At 38.6% G+C, this 18,443-nt stretch overlaps 1 protein-coding gene across 2 annotated transcripts; it reads right to left on the bottom strand.

The window, feature by feature from the left end:
• Positions 1-1,645: 1,645 nt before the first annotated feature.
• On the bottom strand, positions 1,646-14,941 carry AGR2 (anterior gradient 2, protein disulphide isomerase family member). Of its 2 annotated transcripts, none has more exons than XM_033192362.1 (8): positions 14,767-14,941; positions 11,488-11,633; positions 11,150-11,213; positions 10,977-11,029; positions 9,567-9,640; positions 7,458-7,521; positions 4,750-4,833; positions 1,646-2,782 (listed from the first exon to the last, which is right to left on the bottom strand). In XM_033192362.1, exons 2-8 carry the CDS (start codon positions 11,624-11,626, stop codon positions 2,733-2,735), a joined length of 528 nt encoding a protein of 175 aa, XP_033048253.1. In that variant the 5' UTR covers positions 11,627-11,633; positions 14,767-14,941; the 3' UTR covers positions 1,646-2,732. The 2 variants fall into 2 exon arrangements, with proteins under 2 accessions (XP_033048253.1, XP_033048254.1); XM_033192363.1 differs by having other exon boundaries at positions 2,468-2,782; positions 14,785-14,933.
• Between the last annotated feature and the right edge of the window lie 3,502 nt (positions 14,942-18,443).

An 18,443-nucleotide genomic window follows, 5' to 3' on the forward strand; every position in this document is an offset into this window, starting at 1 on the left:
CGCGCCCAGCCATGAATTTTCTTCTTTAAGATTGGATAATATTTCATTGTATGTATATGTCACATTTTGTTTATCCATTCATCCATTGGTGGACACTTGAGTTGCTTCCACTTTTTAGCTATTGTGAATAATGCTATGAGCGTGGGTGTATAAATATCTGTTCCCTGCTTTTAGTTCATAAGCATATACCCAAGAGTGGTATTACTGGGTTGGATGGTAGTTCTATGTTTAATTTTTTGAGGGACCACCATATTGTTTTCCACAAAACAAAAATGGCTGCACCATTTTATATTCCCACTATGTTATTAACATTTTTATTTGGCTGTTTGAAATAGCACTCTTCAGTCTTCTAGTACTCTTCTACTTCTCTGTAGTCAGAGAAATAGTCAAGATATACTTTCACTTGAAATTTATTTAAACGCAAATGAAAGATTGTGAGATGACATAAGAGGGATTTGGTACAAAGAACAGGCATTGCTAGTATTTCAGTGAGTTTAGAACAACCATTTCCATGTTCGTATCTTCTATTTTTTAATTTTTTTTTAATTTTTTTTTTTGGAGACAGAGTCTCTCTTTGTCACCCAGGGTGGACTGCAGTGGTATGATCTCAGCTCACTGCAACTTCTGCCTCTCTTGGTTTCTCATGCCTCAGCCTCCCAAGTAGCTGGGATTACAGGCATTGGGCACCGTGCTCAGCTAATTTTTCTGTATTTCAAGTAGAGTCGGGGTTTCTCCATGTTGGCCAGGCTGGTTTCACACTTCTGGGCTCAAGCGATAACGCCTGCCTGCTCAGCCTCCCAAAGTGCTGGGATTACATGTGTGAGCCACCACGACTGACCTCAATTCTGTTTTTAACTGTGTGTGTACACATTTCCTGTAGTTGCAATTATAGCATAGAAGGTCTTAAATTATTTTTTACTTAGGCCTTTTCTGTTTCACCGTTATGTTTATTATTTTTGTAGATGACAACATAATGCATTTCGTCTTAATATAACATGTAGCCATTATGTTTTCCGGAGGTTGCTTTTCTTTGGTGTATTTAAATAATGTTACCATTGGCCTCTTGACAGAACTGTTTCTGTTGGATGATTTCCTTAGGATAAATTCTCAGTAGTAGAGGAGACTGATGGGACAAAGTCGATTAATGACTCATGCTTTGTGTTTCTCCAATGCTTTTAAAAGGGGGACTTATTTTCCTTACAGCTGTAACATTTGATTTCCTAAATATTTATTTATATTTTAAAAGTATTTGTATGTGTTAAGATGTTTTGCCATTCACACATTTTAAGAAGTTAATCTTACTTCACATCAGCCCAATGAAAAAAATATTTTGCTATACTATAGGAGAAACTTGAATCACTTAGAAGTTGTCATTTAAAATATTTGTTTATGGAAGGGAAACCTCTTTTTCCTCTTGTTATCCTTCAGAGAGCTTTTTAAATGGAATGTGTTACCTTTTTCAGCACGTGTAAGTTATCTACTTGTGAGAAGGGAGCTGATTAACCTGTGATATTTTTGCTGAAGATTTGTGTGTCATTAAATCAGCAGTATATGCTCAGCACCTACTAATGATAGTAGTCACTATGAGAGATAGAAAAGATTGAAAATATATCCCTGGAAAAATTAATAATGCCAAAAGATCTGTTCAAAAAAGGATCTATCCAAAAAAGTTAATCAAGACAAGCGACAGATACTGCAAAGCGTTATATAGAGCCCCGTAGTCCAGGGGCCAAAGAAATCAGCAGGGGCTGGGCAGTAGAGGAATTCCATATATTAATGAATGTGAGATTAAGTATATAGTGAAGAAATTAACACACAATTCTAATTTCTGTTAGGCAGAATGCTCCCCTACCCCGATGCCACCGCCTTTCACGTTTCCTAAACCCTGGTGACCTCTGATCTCCATCTGCCTCATCAACACGTCACCACCCTTTGCTCTTCGTCCAGTTAGTCACATGTTGGCTGAATTTATTTCCCTCCGGTACTTTAGGACCTTGACACGGAAATCGATTACAAGGCCAATTCCCAGCATTTCTTTAGGGTGTGTTCAGGGGTGCAGATGTTCTTTGGATGACCTTTCTACTAAATTAGACTTCTGAAGGAGAAAGCTACCCTGAGGGAGGCTTCCCCTGAGAGCATTAAGTGAGGCAAAATCTGACTAAAATTTAATTACTAAATGAAAATGTGTACATTAGAGTTCCTGGCCAGAGTTGACTCTAGGTAGTGACATGATTTTCTTGGGATGTTTTTCCAAATATTCTTTTATGCTAAAGCACATGGCTTGATACTTCTGTTGATTAAGCTCAGGTCTACTTATAGTCATCTACTGAGAACCTGTGGTGTGGTGAAATAACTTGGTCTTTGGTCTTCATCATTTGAAGTAGTTTTGGTTTTGTCTTGTCCCTTCCTTGAGCATTTTGTGTGTGTTTAATCCTATTTGGTAAACGAACCACTGTGAAAGACCAAGTTGGAAAAAACAGAACACCCCCAAAAGGATTTATTTTTTTAAGAAAATCATGGCTCACTATAGTAGTATACAATATTGCTTTCACACATGTACACTTGAAACCAGATTTCTAAAACTTGTTTTTCTTAAAAAATAGTTGTTGTAACATTAAACCATAACCTAATCAGTGTGTTCACTATGCTTCCACACTTGCCAGTCTTCTCACACTTCTTCTGGTTTCAAGTCTCAAGGCCTGACATAGACAGAAGGGCTTGTAGATTTTTCTTTACAACTCGGTCTTCAGCAACTTGAGAGCTTTCTTCATGTTGTCAAGCACTAATGGAGGATAAAAGCAGGAGAGTCAAGACACCGTCATACATTATATCGATATAATAACCCCAAACTTGGATGCTTAATTCATTATTTAATGGGGTGCTTTTTTTGTGAGACAAGGTCTCACTCCTGCTCAGGCTGGCGTGCAGTGGCGCAATCTCCGCTCAGTGCAACCTCTGCCTCCTGGGTTCAACTGTTTCTTTAGCCTTAGCCTCCTGAGTAGCTGGGATTTGAGGTGTGCTTCACCATGCCCAGCTAATTTTTGTATTTTTTGGACAGACGGGGTTTTGGCCAGGCTGGTCTCAAACTCCTGAGCTCAAGTGATCCACACACCTTGACCTCCCAAAGTGCTGGGATTACAGGCGTGAGCCACTGTGCCCAGCCTGATAGGATGCTTTTTAATCATGAGGTGAATAATTGGTAATCTTATTGTAATTTAAAAACGTTATATGAAATGGCTTTTGTGACAATCTAGTTTTCTACTGTATTCATTCCTTCCCAGATCCTTCATCTCCAATCCTCACTTCCAAAATATTCCTTTAATAAGCTCTATCAGCAGAAAATAATTTTGGCTCATTTAGAAGTAAATTTAAATCACGTTTAAAAGCAACGTCTATTAGTAGGTGTGTGCATCTACCTACCGTAAGTTGTTTTAGAAGTAGGGGAAATATAAATAATAGCAAATCAAGTGCTTTATGCACATGAATTATTTAATCCTCATACAAACATGATTAGAACTTTACTTATACATAATGAAACAGGCAGAGAGAGGCTGAGTAGCTTGCTCAAGGTCACACAGCTAACAAATAATGGAGCTACTGTTCTAGAGCCCTAACTCTGGGTCACTGTTTCTTCAACAGCAGTTCATCAAAATGAGGTATGTGATCTACTAAAAATAAGATGTCCACGCGACAGGCACTGAACAGCTGCTTATTCACTCTTCCTACAAATATTTATTAAGTGCCTGTTCTACAAGGCATTGTGATATTACCTGTGTAGGACACCTGCCTTTAAAGAGCTTAGTCTTATTAAAATGTACGGTATTATCTCAAGAATGGCTGACACTACTTGGAATGTGCTTCCCCTGGTCCAGCACACACTGGAAACGTTGCTAATGGACCACGATTATCTCTCCTGCTTCCTAGACATGGCCTCATTTCTCTTCACAAAATGACGTTCTAAGTCAGCACTGGCTAATAGAAATTTCTGTGATGATGAAAATGTTCAGTGTCTGGGCATTGAGCACTTGGAATGTGGCTAGTGTGGAGAAATGAATTTCTAACTTTAACTTAAATAGCAACATGTGGTGAATGGTTAACATATATATTGGACAGTGCAGTTCTAGGCACTACTAATTGATCAGAGTTGGTTCCTAGGATAAAACCCACTTTTCTTCCCAGAGGACTAATCAGATGTCACAGCTAGCTACAGCCTTGCATTGAGGTACCTCATCTGCCTTAAGTCAGTCTCTCTCTCTCTCTTCCATTCATGGCAACCACAGGGAAGGTGATTTTCTTGGCAATCATTTGGATCATCTTTCCTACTGATCTTTACATTGAACCTGAATTTAATTTTAAGCTGGACCGCACATTCTTTCACTTTTGTTATTTAAAAAGTTAAGACATGCAGATTATTACAATTATTACACTCAGTTCTGTGATAGAAGGAGTGTGTGCTAGTGTACCTAACAGAAAACCTGAAAATCAGGTAATGTGGTCATAGAATTCTCCTAGAGAAAAAGATACCTAATCTAAATAATTCATCTTCAACTGAGATTAAAAACAAACAAACCTGAGATGGAAAGAGAGTGTGATTTGCCTGAGGATGCAAGGCTAGTTAGGGTCAAACTGAGTCTGAGGCGTCCCTAAGCCTAGCTCTCTCTCACCTCACCATGCAGCCCCTAGTCCCATCACTACAGCAATAAAAGTGTTCAACTCTTGGGCAACATCCAAATTGAAGGTAACACTTACACAGAGCTGTATCTGCAGGTTCGTAAGCATAGAGACGATTTGAATATCTTCCAGTGATATCAGCTCTAACTGTCAGAGATGGGTCTGCAAAGATAAACAAAGCAAAAGGGAATGGAATGGTTTGTTTTCAAAAAAACCTCTAATGCCACGGGGAGCTGCAGTTCACGTATTCATGTCCCGTGAAGGAATGAAGTGTGTCTGCACTCAGGAGCTCTGATCCATCCACTCTACTACCCAGCCCCTGGCAGTTAGCAGCAAATGCAGGGCTGGAAACATCAACAGCTGTGCAGTGCTATTTGTGGAAAATGTTATGAACCCTTCTGTTCTATCTGTGGCAACCTGAAAACAGATTAATATATATTTAGGGGTGACATGGTGTTTAGTTTTTTGGTGAAAACATTAACATTCTGTGCTGCAAAATTATTTTAAATTCTTGAAATGATTATGTTGCAGTTTACATGTTTCTAGATCATTGGAAACCCATATCCAATGCTAGTTTTCAAAACAGTTTTTTTTTTTAATTAATGGAGGAATACAAGTCCTTAACAGCAAAGTTCAAATAAACATATAGTACCTTCACTATATTTTACTTTATTGTTAATTAACTGCATTTTTAAAAGTAGAGATTGGTCTTCTCTTATGTGTACATATATCCCTCTAAATTTAAATCCATCTTGCCATGTTTTATATTTAACTTGAAGTTATCTAATTAATGAGAAAAAGGGGTATTTTAAAATTAAGATGCATCCGAAAGGGAAGCGTGAGGATACAGAGAGATCTGGAAACCTTGCCTTGAGAGACGTAATCGAAAGAACCTAGGACACGTGCCCTGAAAACGAGACAAGGAGGACATGTGAGAACCATCTGCATGTTTGCAAAGTCTGTCGCTGGTACTGGAGTGGGCAATCTGTCATTTCAGAATGTTGGACTAAGGCCAGACACATAAATTACAAGAAACAGATGTACATTTATTCACCAGATTTGAGACCGACCATGCTTCTGTTTGGTGCAGAGGATACAAAGACACGGTCTAATCTTTGTAAGAAATTAACCTAAGAAGGGCCTTTTAAATACCCAACCAGCAGCTCACAACCCTGGCTGCACATTGGAATCATCTGGAGAACTGTAAACACTACGGATGCCTGCGTCCCACCCCCAGAGATTCTGACTTAATTGGTTTGAGGTGTGGCCTGGACAACTTGATCTTTAAAATCCTCCAGGTGATTCAAACATGTAGTCAGCGTGGCTGCTGCGGAGCTAGAAGAGCAAGCTGCCTTGGAGCTGGTTCTTAGGACTGAAGGAATTGAATGTGGGTTAAAATGCCCTTCCACAGGGATGCTGTAAAAAGAATTCCTGTACAAGGTATGACCGGACAATCTATAAATTCCCTTTCACTGTTAGGATGCCAAATGTTCTAAATTCTAACAAAACTAAACCTATAAAATTAGTGCTTTAGTTCAGCCTTCCTTTTTTCTGTCTCTCGTTTTTCTTTGCCCTGCTTTATACATTCAGTGTAAACTTGAATGAACTACACAGGTGAATCATATGATTAGCTTGCGTTCTTGTAAGTGATAGATTTCACTATGGATTGTCCTTAAATCAGTATGACTTTGAACAAAGCCAAACTCAGTACAATCATCGAATAATTCAGCACATATTGATGGAGAGCCTACTGCAGGGTCATGTTGGGAACAGCATGGTGAGCAGAAATACGTACAGTCCCTGCCATAGGGGCTTATAGTCCATGGTGGGATTTATTACATAACCACCCCCAAAATGCAAAATTATACCTGAGGAAAGTATGACTAAAAAGAGAGACATGGTGCCACAAGAGCATGTAGTAGGGATTTGACCGGGTCAATGAATGATGATGACTGGGGAGTTAATGATGTGAAATTGGGGGACAGAGAAGGAAGTGGGAAAAGCACATGAAAAAAGTACCAGTGGCAGGAAGGAGCATGTGGCTCCTTTCATTTCTTTTTCCCACTTCATATTCCTTTTTTTTTTTTTTTTTTTTTCTTGAAATGGAGTCTCGCTCTGTCGCGCAGGCTGGATTGCAGTGGTGCTATCTCAGCTCACTGCAACCTCCACCTCCCAGGTTCAAGCAATTCTCGTGCCTCAGCCTCCCAGGTAGCTGGAATTACAGGCTCCTGCAACCACGCCTGGCTAATTTTTTTGTATTTTTAGTAGAGATGGTGTTTCACCATGTTGGCCAGGCTGGTTTCAAACTCCTGACCTCAAGTGATGTGCCGGCCTCAGCCTCCCAAAGTGCTAGGATTACAGGCGTGAGCCACCCAGCCTTATTCCTTTCTTAAAAATAATAATAAAAAATGTCAGATAGAAAAATCTAATACACAAAGTGAAAGTTTGCTGGGTTAAAAAATAAATATTTGCAGGCCTCTTGTATTCAGGAAATGTATCAATATGTTTAAATTGCGAATAGGGTGCTTTGTTATCAGATGTATCATAGCAGAAGATGAAAAGTTACAATTAGCATGTGAGAAAAGAAAGTGTTGTGTGGAAATAGGTAAAAGCTCACATTTTCTAAAGAAAATATGTTGTGGAACTTAAAGGAATGTCATACTCCTTGCTAGAGCTTAGTGATGACATGGGCCATGGCAAAGTGGCAAGGGACAGTGGGGAGGAGAGAAGGAAGATGGCAGCACTAGTATGAGCTTCCGAGTTATCTCATTGTCACTTCCACTTACCAACAAACATAATCCTGGGGACATACTGGCCATCAGGAGAAAGGTGTTTGTCAGTTGTTTCATACTAAGATAAAAAGAAAAACGTCTTTTAGTTTACTTTTCCTTTTCAGCCATTTTCAAACTTGTTAATACAAGAATCCGTCCATTTCTGGCCAGGCATCTGACAATATCATAAGGTACCTCTCTTCCACAAAGAGTTTATTGTATAGATGAGGAGACAAGTTGCAAGCATGAAATAATAAATAAGATAGAGCAGAACATGAGATAAAGTGCTGAATGGATGTGATACAGAGCAAAAAAATTAAGGGAGAATTTGGAAGGAGTTATTGTGTTTGGGGAAGACATCTTGGATGAAATAAGAGTTTATTAAGGAAAAAAGCAGATGTAATTTCTAGAGAAATTACAGAAACAAATACAGGATTTTCTTGAGTATTCATTTATCCATTTACCAATTTTTATTTAGAACTGTATTTAGCAAGGCACAGTGCTAATCTTTAATGAATGCACACTCTATTGAGAGATACAGGTAGGAAAATGAATATTGAGGACTCAGTGGGTGAAATGTTATGGTGTAGGATATGCAGATTTGGTGGTTGCCTTGAGGAAGACATTTAGCCCAGAATGCAGATTCCACCCCGACTAGGACTTTCTGAAGTGGATAAGGAGTAATCTTTAAAAATGAACAGGAGTCAGTTATGTGGAAAAGAAAGACACTTCATGCAGGAGGAAGAGTATGGAGAGGACAGGCGGAGCATTTTCTTCTATGGCCAAGTGCTGGGGAAGGACTGAGTTAGGGGAATGCATGAGGGCAGTGGCGAGAAAAGGTGCCTAGAGCTGCTTCAGGGGCCAGCTTAGGAATGACTTTTCACATCTGCCATGGTGTTTTCCTTTGTTCAGAAATAGTTAAGAACCACTGGAGGGATGTTAGAAGAGACACTGTGACCCCAGTTTGGTCTGTAAAGCAACTACACTGACAGCCATGTGGGATTAGACAGGGTTTATCTTGTAGACTGGGAGCCATTTAGCAGTAGTACAGTAAGCTAGGGAAAGTGAAAGAGGCTTACTAAAATAGTGGTCCTGAGTTTATAGAGAAGTGACTAATAGCAGGAATACTTGGAATTTAGAAGCACAGGGCTTACTGAATGCTGTAGGTGAGTAGGAGAGTCCAGTCTAGCACAGTACCACTATCAATAAAATAGGGAATAGAGAAAGAAGAGCTATTGGAAAAGTGCAAACCAAGATGATTAATGTGCAGTGAGGAACATTCTGAGTTTAAGGTGATAATAAGGTATCTGGAATATGGTTGGATAGACAAGTTGGAAGTTGTTTCATGTTTGGGTAAGATGTAGGAATTATTAGTGTGTCAGAATTGATTAAAGGCAGTTGTAGATGAAGCTGTTCACTGAATACAAAATATGGAAAGAGAAAAGGATCAAGTAGAGATTCATCATGTCACTCACATTAAGGAGTAGGAAGAGGAACCCATGGAAGAGAGGCAAGGAAGAACTACTGGTGTGAAGTGCTCTTTCAGGAAGCCAACCTGTGAAGAGGAAGGGCAGCGGGGCTCAAAAGGACATATGACTAGGTAGAGTCATTTTTTGTTGGCTTGCTTTTAGAGGGAAAATGAAATGTTTGTATACAGTAAAAAGAACTTGCTGAGACAGAAAGCTTGAGCACCATGAGGGGTGGTGATGGTGAAGTAAGGTGGAAATGCATAAAGCTAAAGCACGAGAGGCATGATTAGAGTTGGAAAGCCAGAGAGCCGTCTCTTCCTGAGAGGTGACCAGGATCAAGAATGGGTGTAGAGAAGCCAGGACTATAGAGGGATGGGCACAGCAAGTAACAAAAACCTTCTAGCAACAGAAAAATTCTGACTACAGGGTAGAAGTTTCAGACAAACTGAGATGATTAATTACTAAATAAAAACAGACATGCCAAATGAATTGTTAACAAAATGAAATATCTTTTTTTCTCTCTAATCTATGAGATGGGATATTTGGAAGCAATCCCAGTTAATGCGGTATGACTAAGATGTATAGGAAAAATGAATCATCTATTTCAAGTAATGAGCCATAGAGAAATGTTAGTAATGATGAAAAGGAAACTTACAACCAGATTGAGGAGGACAAACTCCTCTGCCAATTTCTGGATTTCTTTATTTTCAGCAAACACTTTCTTTAAAGCTATAATACAAAGAAAAATCATTAAGCATCCATCTTAGCATTGGTTAAAAGCTTTGTTCTATTTTAAGTTAAATTGCATTTTATTTATTTATTGAATTGCATTTTAAATACAATATTCTACTTTGGCCTTTTAGCAAATGATTAGTGAAGTAATATCTATGGCATTGACTACCTCTGCTTTTTATTCACTCATTCATCCATTCATTCATCCATTTATTTTTTCTCCAGCTCATATTTATTGAATGGCTGCCATGTGTTAAGCACTGTGTTATGCACTAGGGATAGTGCAGTAAAAAAAAAAAAAAAAAGCATGTTTTTTTTCATAGAGCTCAAATACTTGTGTGGGAGACAAACCATAAACAAAGAAATAAGTAGATGATAATTTCAGGTAGAGATACGTGTACTTTGAAGAAAAATAAAGCAAAGGGTTTAAAAACTGTGAGCGGTCCAGGCAGATCTTCCTGAGGGGCTAACATTGAAGTGAGGGAGTGATCCATTTTGGGCTAGGCCACTGGGCAGGGGGAACTGCAAAGCAATAGCTGTGAGGTGGGAATGAGCTCAGATTTGGGAGGAACAGCATGAAGGCCAGGCTGGACAGAGTGAAGAAAGCAAGAGGAGAGTGGTAGGAGGGGAGAGATAGCCATTGGTCTGATCCTGTCAGCCTCATAGCTTGTGGTCAGGAATCCGGATTTAATTCTGTGATAAGAAGCCACTTGAGCACGTGAGTCATAGGATCTGATTTACGTCTACCAGCCTCACTCTGGCTTCTATGTGGACTTGGCTGTAGGGTGGCCAGTTAGGTGACTGTTATGGTAGTCTAGACAAGATCTGATCTTGGCTTGGACCAGGGCAGTAGCATGGAGGCCATAGGAAGTGGTTGGATTTGGGCTCAGTGCAAAATGCAAGTGTAGAGCCCCTTGTTGAAGAATTACTAAGGCTTTTAAGACAATGACAGCAGAGTTTAAACCAAGTGTGGGAACCTTCTAAGCTCGGGGCCCTGTGAGATGGCACAGGCTTCATGCCTGTGGATCTGGGGCTGGTTTAAGGATATATTTTGAAGATAAAGCCAGTATTTGCTGGTGTATTGAATGTGGACTGTAAGAGAAATCAAGAAGTTGAAGATGAATCCTAAAGCTAGTTTTTCAAAATATGTACCAATGGTTATCACAAAACGTGGAGATATTTGAAGTCACTTTTAAATATGTTTTTACTATAGGAAATATTCTTTTTTTTTTTAATGCAACTGTGGTTCTAAAGATACAAACATGAGTGATCTGAACCCTGGCCCTAAGGCTAAAAGCCTGTAAAGGAAATCATATTTAGAAGAACGAAGTACCTTGACTGTGTGGGCATTCATCCAAGTGATGAATAATCATCAAGGGTTTGTTGCTTTAAAAGACAAAGAGAGATTAGACAAATTTTATTGAGTAAGATTTCACATATATCTAGATGTCACTAGGTGGTGCTCTTGAGAGCTTTGAGGGACCTCTGAGTAACCCTGATCTTTACCTTGTCTTGGATTTGTATAAAGCTTCTTCATATGTCTGAGTCCAGATGAGTTGGTCACCCCAACCTAGAATGAAATGAATCAGTATATTTGAAGCTTTTCTAAATTCAGACCCAAAGCTGTTGCAAAGCAATGGTAAAGACTGGGATAATAGACCTGATACTAAAGAAGAAGAAAAACCCCTGGAGAAAGTAGAAATAATTATAAACAACGATATATCTAGAAGGAACACAGCCCAAAATAACCTGGCACCAGGTTAGCACCAGGTTTAAGCACCAAGAGAGAGAAAATCTTTTCCAATTAAGTAGCAGTTGGAAGCCAACAAGAAGCTGACTCCTACCTCTGGAGAGGGTCTGGGGCAGTTTGGGTCGAGAGTCCTTTGTGTCCTTTTTAGCTCCAGGTTTGACTGTGGTATCTCTGGCCAGAGTGTAGGAGAGGACCACAAGGAGCAAGAATGCTGACACTGAAATTTTCTCCATGGCAACTCTAGTATGGAAAACCAACCAAAATCAGTAAACAAAAATGAACTAGCAGTCTTCAGGGTCTGCAAGTTGCCCCACAATGGTGGAATATACCAGAAACTGAGGCTCTGCTGAGACTGGACATATGAGATTGGAGTAAACAGCTCTGTTCCATGGGATTTTCCTAAGAATACAGGTGGTCTTTGACTTACAATCGAGTAATGTTCCAATAAACCCACTGTTAGCTGAAAATATTGTAAGTCAAAATGCATTCAGAGTAGTCTCTCCTTTCCCAGGGTTTTACTTTCTGAGGTTTCAGCTATCCACAGTCAACTGCATCCAAAATAGGTGAGCACAGTGCAATAAGATATTTTGAGAGAGAGAGCAAATTCACCTAACTTTTGTTATAAGATACTGTTGTAATTGTTCTGTTTTATTATTAGCTCTTGTTAATCTCTTATTGTGCTTAATTTATAATTTCAACTTTATCATAGATATGTATGTATAGGAAAAAACATAGCATATGTAGTGTTTGGTACTAATCTGCGGTTTCAGGCATCCCCTGAGGGTTATGGACCATAACCCCTACAGATAATGGGGGAACTACTGTAATACACCTAACCTAATGATCACCACAGCTGAACCTACCTTAAATGTGCTCAGAACACTCACATTAGCTTGCGGTTGGGAAAAGACATCCAACACAAAGCCCATTTTATAGTAAAGTGTTGAATATCTCAAGGAATTTTTATGAATACTGTATTGGAAGTAAAAACCAGAGTGGTTATATGGATACTTGAAATACAGTTTCTACTGAATATGTATTGCTTTTGCACCATCATAAAAAAAAATTAAGTCAAACTACTGTAAGTTGGGACTGTCTGTATATAGTATGGATAGCTGTCTATTGATCCACATAGATACAGACAAAAAGATAAAGATCTCTATAGCTATAGAGTTATCTATATAGATATACATCTATATAGAAATAATATAGTTATATTTTAAGAAAATAGATGTATGTACTCTAGTAGCTAAGGAAATTTACATTTACTTTTTTTGGAGACAAGGTCTCACTGTGTTGCCCAGGCTGGAGTGCAGTGGCACAATCTTGGCTCACTGCAACCTCCACCTTCTGGGTTCAAGTGATCCTCCCTCCTCAGCCTCCCAAGGAGCTAGGACTACAGGCAGGTGCCCCCATACTTGGCTATGTTTTTGTATTTTTTAGTAGAGATGGCGTTTTGTCATGTTGCCCAGGCTGGTCTCAAATTCCTGACCTCAAGTGATCCTCCTGCCTTGGCCTCCCAAAGTGCTGGGATTACAGGAGTGAGTCACCACACCTAGCCGATATCTTAGTTAAATTACTTTTTCTTTCTGGTATTCCACAGTTGATTCCCAGGAAAAGCTAAAGCCTATGAACAGGAAAATAAATGACAAGATAACTTTAGTGAGTGAGGAGGGGGGGAGGGAGCAAAGTGAGTTCCTCTAGCAAGTCACTAAGGTTGTCCACGGGGCTGTAACATGGAAGGCTGGAGATCTGGGATTCTGATAAAACCAAACACTGAAAGTGCTAAAAAGGAAATATGAAACCACAGCACCTAACTCTAGTATTGGTGAATGGTTCTGAATGAAGTCAAATAAACTCTCCAAGGAATGACTATTGTTAAGCGGGAAGTTTTTCATAATCTAATATCTTGAGTGGAAACCTTTGCTAAGCATTAGCTGATTTTTTTTTTAACGGTGTTGCTAAGTTACCAGATCGAAATGTCATTTTGTATTTAACTGACCAATTATTAACTAATTCATAGTACATAAGCACAAAATGTCTTACTCAGAAAAGATGTAAGCAAAAATCAGGGGTATACTTTGTTCATTTTCTATACCCACAAAGATGTGGAAATGCCAATAACTGTTGTCTTCTAGAGTTTTGCAAAAACGACCTAAGTGTACACTGTAAGTCAACAATTCTCAGCCTTCTTTGTATAAGACTTCTTTTTAATGTTAAAAAAATCAAGAACTTTTACATGAGAATAATTATACTTTTAGAATACTGGTTGGTTCAGAAACATAATGGCAAATAACTTCTTTGAATCTACCAACAAACATTTGATTTTGTCTTTTATTTATAACAGCATCTATGTGTATTCTAAAAAATAGTAAATTGATGGTAAAGCATTTTTATTTACTTAGTCCATTTACAATTCTTGTTTTACAAGTAGCTATTAGGACCTTGCAATATCTCCAAAGATTACAGGTTGGAACTATTGATATATTGCTTGTGTTTTACGGCAGGATGACTCAAGGAAGGCTAATATAACTCCTGCTGTACAAACATCCTGCTCCGAGGTGACTTTCTGAGATTCACTCCACTGGGTTTTTGTAATATGAATAGATTCTGCTCTGCAAATTTCCTGCATAAACCACCTCAAAACACAATTCCAACTATGGAAAATATTGATAATTTGGAGACACAGACACACACACATAGGAACACACACACACACACACACACACACACACACACACTATGTGAAGCCAGCACTTTTTACTCATCACCATATCCCTGTCTTCTCATCTTTAGCAAAGAGTGCACTTGCAAGACATTTTAGTGTCCGTGTTTGTAAATGCTTCAGGAAAGCAACCAGCCCTCTCCTTTAACAGCCTATCCCATGAATTTAAAGACTGCAGAGGCAACAAGAATGTCTTTGCACCAAAAAGAGAAAGAAAACTGTTTTCTAATTTGCAATAATATATTCCAAGCGGACAATCCGGGCTGAGGTGTCATGGTGGAGATGCCTACGGGGCTTTGCTTTAGCCTGTGGGAAAGAAAGCTTTAGATGGTGACAGACGAAAATCCCTGGACCCTGTCCCAGGCTTGAAAAATCCTAGGATTCACCTACTCTTGGAAATTTTGTTTCCCAAAGGGGAAAGCCTTTCTCTGAACTAACTCAGGAACGTCACACTGTGCCAGCTCTAGCCAAAGAAAGGCCCCAGTAAGCCTTTGGTGGAAATTCCATATTTCCCTTCCAAATTCTACTTCATTGCCCTTGGAAACTTGCAGTTCTCTGTTGCTTGATTGCCTACAACTTTATATAGCAATCAGAGGCCAAAATTCACTCCAGCAAGTGCCCATCTAAAGCTGCTGTCAGGAGCCTTACCTGGATTTCCTCACCCACCTGTCTTGTGTGAGCCGGCGGCTAGGATGCGGTCCAAGCTTCTGAGTGTGCCAGCACAGCTGAGTCTCTATTTATGCACCAGGGCACACCTCAATCCCACCCACTAGTGCTGCATTTACTTGTTGCTAACTCAGAAACGAACCTTCTTTTTCCCAAATGATTATCTTCCCTGGGTTAAAGAGTTCCTTGTTTTTAAAAATAACATTGCAAAAGTAGGCTTTTCAGTATACATGCTTTTAACTATTTGTGAAATGTATTGTTAAGAGGTTTTGAAACAATGGGCAGAGTGCCAAATCCAGGTAGACTTTGAATGAAGACATTTGATTTGCCTGAAGGCTGATTTGTCTTTATGTGATTGGACGGAGTTTGTAGTTTGTAGATTTTTTTTTTTTCCGCCCCGTGGGCAGATTGCCTTTATTTACTTGAAAACACACAAGAGATGATTCACAATTCTGATCCTCACAGTCACATAACCTGCCATACTCCATTATGATAAAAAATTATTTTCTACAATACTTCCCCACTCCTGTCAAAAAAATGCACCCTAACTTCTGCAGGTATGAAAAAAATACAAATCAAGTAACCCATGTAATATTTCAAAACTGAGGAAGTATTGGAAAAAAAAACAGCCTAATACTGTGAGCTTGTAATAACTACCTTGCCATTGAATATATGCAGCAACTTCCCTCCACAGAGTTCAAAGGTATTTCACAGATAATTTCTTACTTAAAGGCAAACTTTCCTGCTACGCAAGCCGGAAGCCATTTACTCCATTTTTTCAGACCTAAAAAGTAAGATCTGCAACTATTTTTTTTTCCACTCAAGATTATTTAATTACTCCCTAAAGATTTTAAAACTGGAATTTAAATTTTCTGTCAGAAAATGTTAATCCTGTATTTTGTTCATGAAGTTGCGTGCAGTCTTTAAAATCTCAGAATGGAGAAAATTTTAACAACAGAAAGTTAATGAATGGGATGCAAGCCCTATATAAATGACTTTTTAAAATGAGTTAAGGTCATAATATTTCAAAAACATTTGCAAGTATGTATATTTTTCCAATAAATCCTTGAATTCTGTGGGCAAAATTTTGATTCTCCAAATACTGAATTTCCTTTCAATTCTAAATGAATTTACAGAAATAATTTCTTCAGGAGTTTGAAAACGATGATTTGAGCAAAATTCTTAAAACTAGCAGGCCCTTATATAGACCCTTGGAATGTTCAGTTCCATTCCCTCATTTTACAGATGAATAAATGAATAGCCAAAAATTCACAACTTTTTGAAGGTCTCACAACTAGTTTAGGGCAGAGTTGGGACCAAACTCCATCAGTCCCTTATCCCCTGAAAGTAACAAGTAGATGGGATTTGGAGTCACGAGATTCCCATCTGAGTCCTGCATCCTGGTGCGTGCTCATAGGAGGATCTGAGATCTCATTTAACATCCCCAAAACTTCAGCTTCTCCATCTATAATATGAGGATAATATTAATGTATGGAACCGTTTTGAATATGAAATGACTTAAGGAATATTAGATGTTTTGAATATTAAATGACTTAGGGAATATTAATGTTTTGAATATTAGATGACTTAAGGAATATTAGATGTTTTGAATATTAAATGACTTAGGGAATATTAAATGTTTTGAATATTAAATGACTTAGGGAATATGAAATGTTTTGAATATTAAATGACTTCAGGAATATGAAATGTTTTGAATATTAAATGACTTCAGGAATATTAGATGTTTTGAATGTTAAATGACTTCAGGGATATTAAATGTTTTGAATATTAAATGACCAGGAGTATTAAATGTTTTGAATATTAAATGACTTCAGGAATATTAAATGACTTCAGGAATATTAAATGTTTTGAATATTAAATGACTTTTCCCTGTGTTGCCACATGGTTTTTCCCTCTGTACCTGTCTGTGTCATTTTTTCTTTCTTTTCTTTTGAGACGGAGTCTGGCTCTGTCGCCTGGGCTGGAGTGCAGTGGCCGGATCTCAGCTCACTGCAAGCTCCGCCTCCCGGGTTCAGGCCATTCTCCTGCCTCAGCCTCCGGAGTAGCTGGGACTACAGGCGCCCGCCACCTCGCCCGGCTAGTTTTTTGTATTTTTTAGTAGAGACGGGGTTTCACCGGGTTAGCCAGGATGGTCTCGATCTCCTGACCTCGTGATCCGCCCGTCTCGGCCTCCCAAAGTGCTGGGATTACAGGCTTGAGCCACCGCGCCCGGCTTATTTTTTCTTTTTCTTATAAGGACACCAGTCATATTGTATTTGGGTCCAGCTAATGACCTACTTTGACTTAATTACCTCCTTATAGACCCTGTTCTGAAGTTCTGGGGATTAAGACTTCGACATACGAGTTTTTGGGGGAACACAATCCAGCCCATAACATTTGATAAAAATAGCTAATGCATGCTGGCTTAATACCTAGGTGTTGGGTTGATCTGTGCAACAAACCACTGTGCCACACATTTACCGATGTAACAAACCTGCACATCCTACACATGTACTCTGGAACTTAAAGTCTCTGATTTGTTATAATTAATTATAGTGATATAATTATTCTATACTCCTGTGCCTAATCTCATGTCAGGAAAAACCCAGAGTTTGTCATAGTGGCTGAGGGATGGTAAGGAGGAGATAATTATTAGAACATATCCTACACATGCTATTGTGGCTGTGGAATCTTTGGCATATCTGTCTTGGTGTGAGGTAACTAGGGTTCTGTAGATGGTACATATAGTATGTTTTGAGACAAGCAAAGGAGGGATTTTTCTTTTATGCTATTAAACTTCATCACTTTTAACAGTGATGCCATGTGATCAGTCCTTCACGTTTGCCTGATATTGTAAAAATATGTTGCTATCAGGTAGATATTTTGGATAATACCTGAGTAGGACTTCCTGAAGTAGGATTTGATAATTTGATATACAGGTCTAATGTTTAGTAAGTAAAACTAAGCTTGGTATCAGGGACCCTGACAATGGTTGTAATTAAGTGGATATTATACCTTTGTGTTTTAAACATTTGTGTCATTATAAGTTTAGAGGCATTTGTTCAAGCATATTTTATTTTATTTATTTTATTTTTATTTTATTTTATTTTTTAATTCAACTTTAATTTAGGGGGTACATGTGCAGGTTTGTTACATGGGTATATTGCGTGATGCTAAGGTTTGGGGTATGTGATCCTGTCACCCAGGTAGTGAGCATAGCACCTGGTGGTTTTTCAGCCCTTTCTTCCTTCTTTCCCTCTACCCTTTTGGGGTCCTCAGTGTCTATTGTTCCCATCTTTGTGCCCATGTGTACCTAATGTTTAACTACTACTAAGGGAGAACATGTGGTATTTGGTTTTCCATTTCTGCATCAATTTGATTAGGATACTGACCTCCAGCTGCATCCATATTCAAGCATATTTTAAAGTGGATTATATCCTATTTTTGAATTAAATCAGGAGACTTATAACTGGCAATTATTGTGTGTCTAGTATGCCTGAGTAGTTGACTCTTGTGTCTCATTTATTCACTCATTCATTTATTTTCTTCACCAAGTATCATCAGTTCTGTTTATGTAGCAAATATTGTGCCAGGCATTAAAAATATAAACGTGAAAAACTGATGGTCAGTTATTGAAGTAGCCAGTTATTGAAGTAGCC

Source organism: Trachypithecus francoisi, unplaced genomic scaffold (assembly GCF_009764315.1).
Source record: "Trachypithecus francoisi isolate TF-2019V2 unplaced genomic scaffold, Tfra_2.0 Lachesis_group4, whole genome shotgun sequence".
NCBI lineage: Eukaryota > Metazoa > Chordata > Mammalia > Primates > Cercopithecidae > Trachypithecus > Trachypithecus francoisi.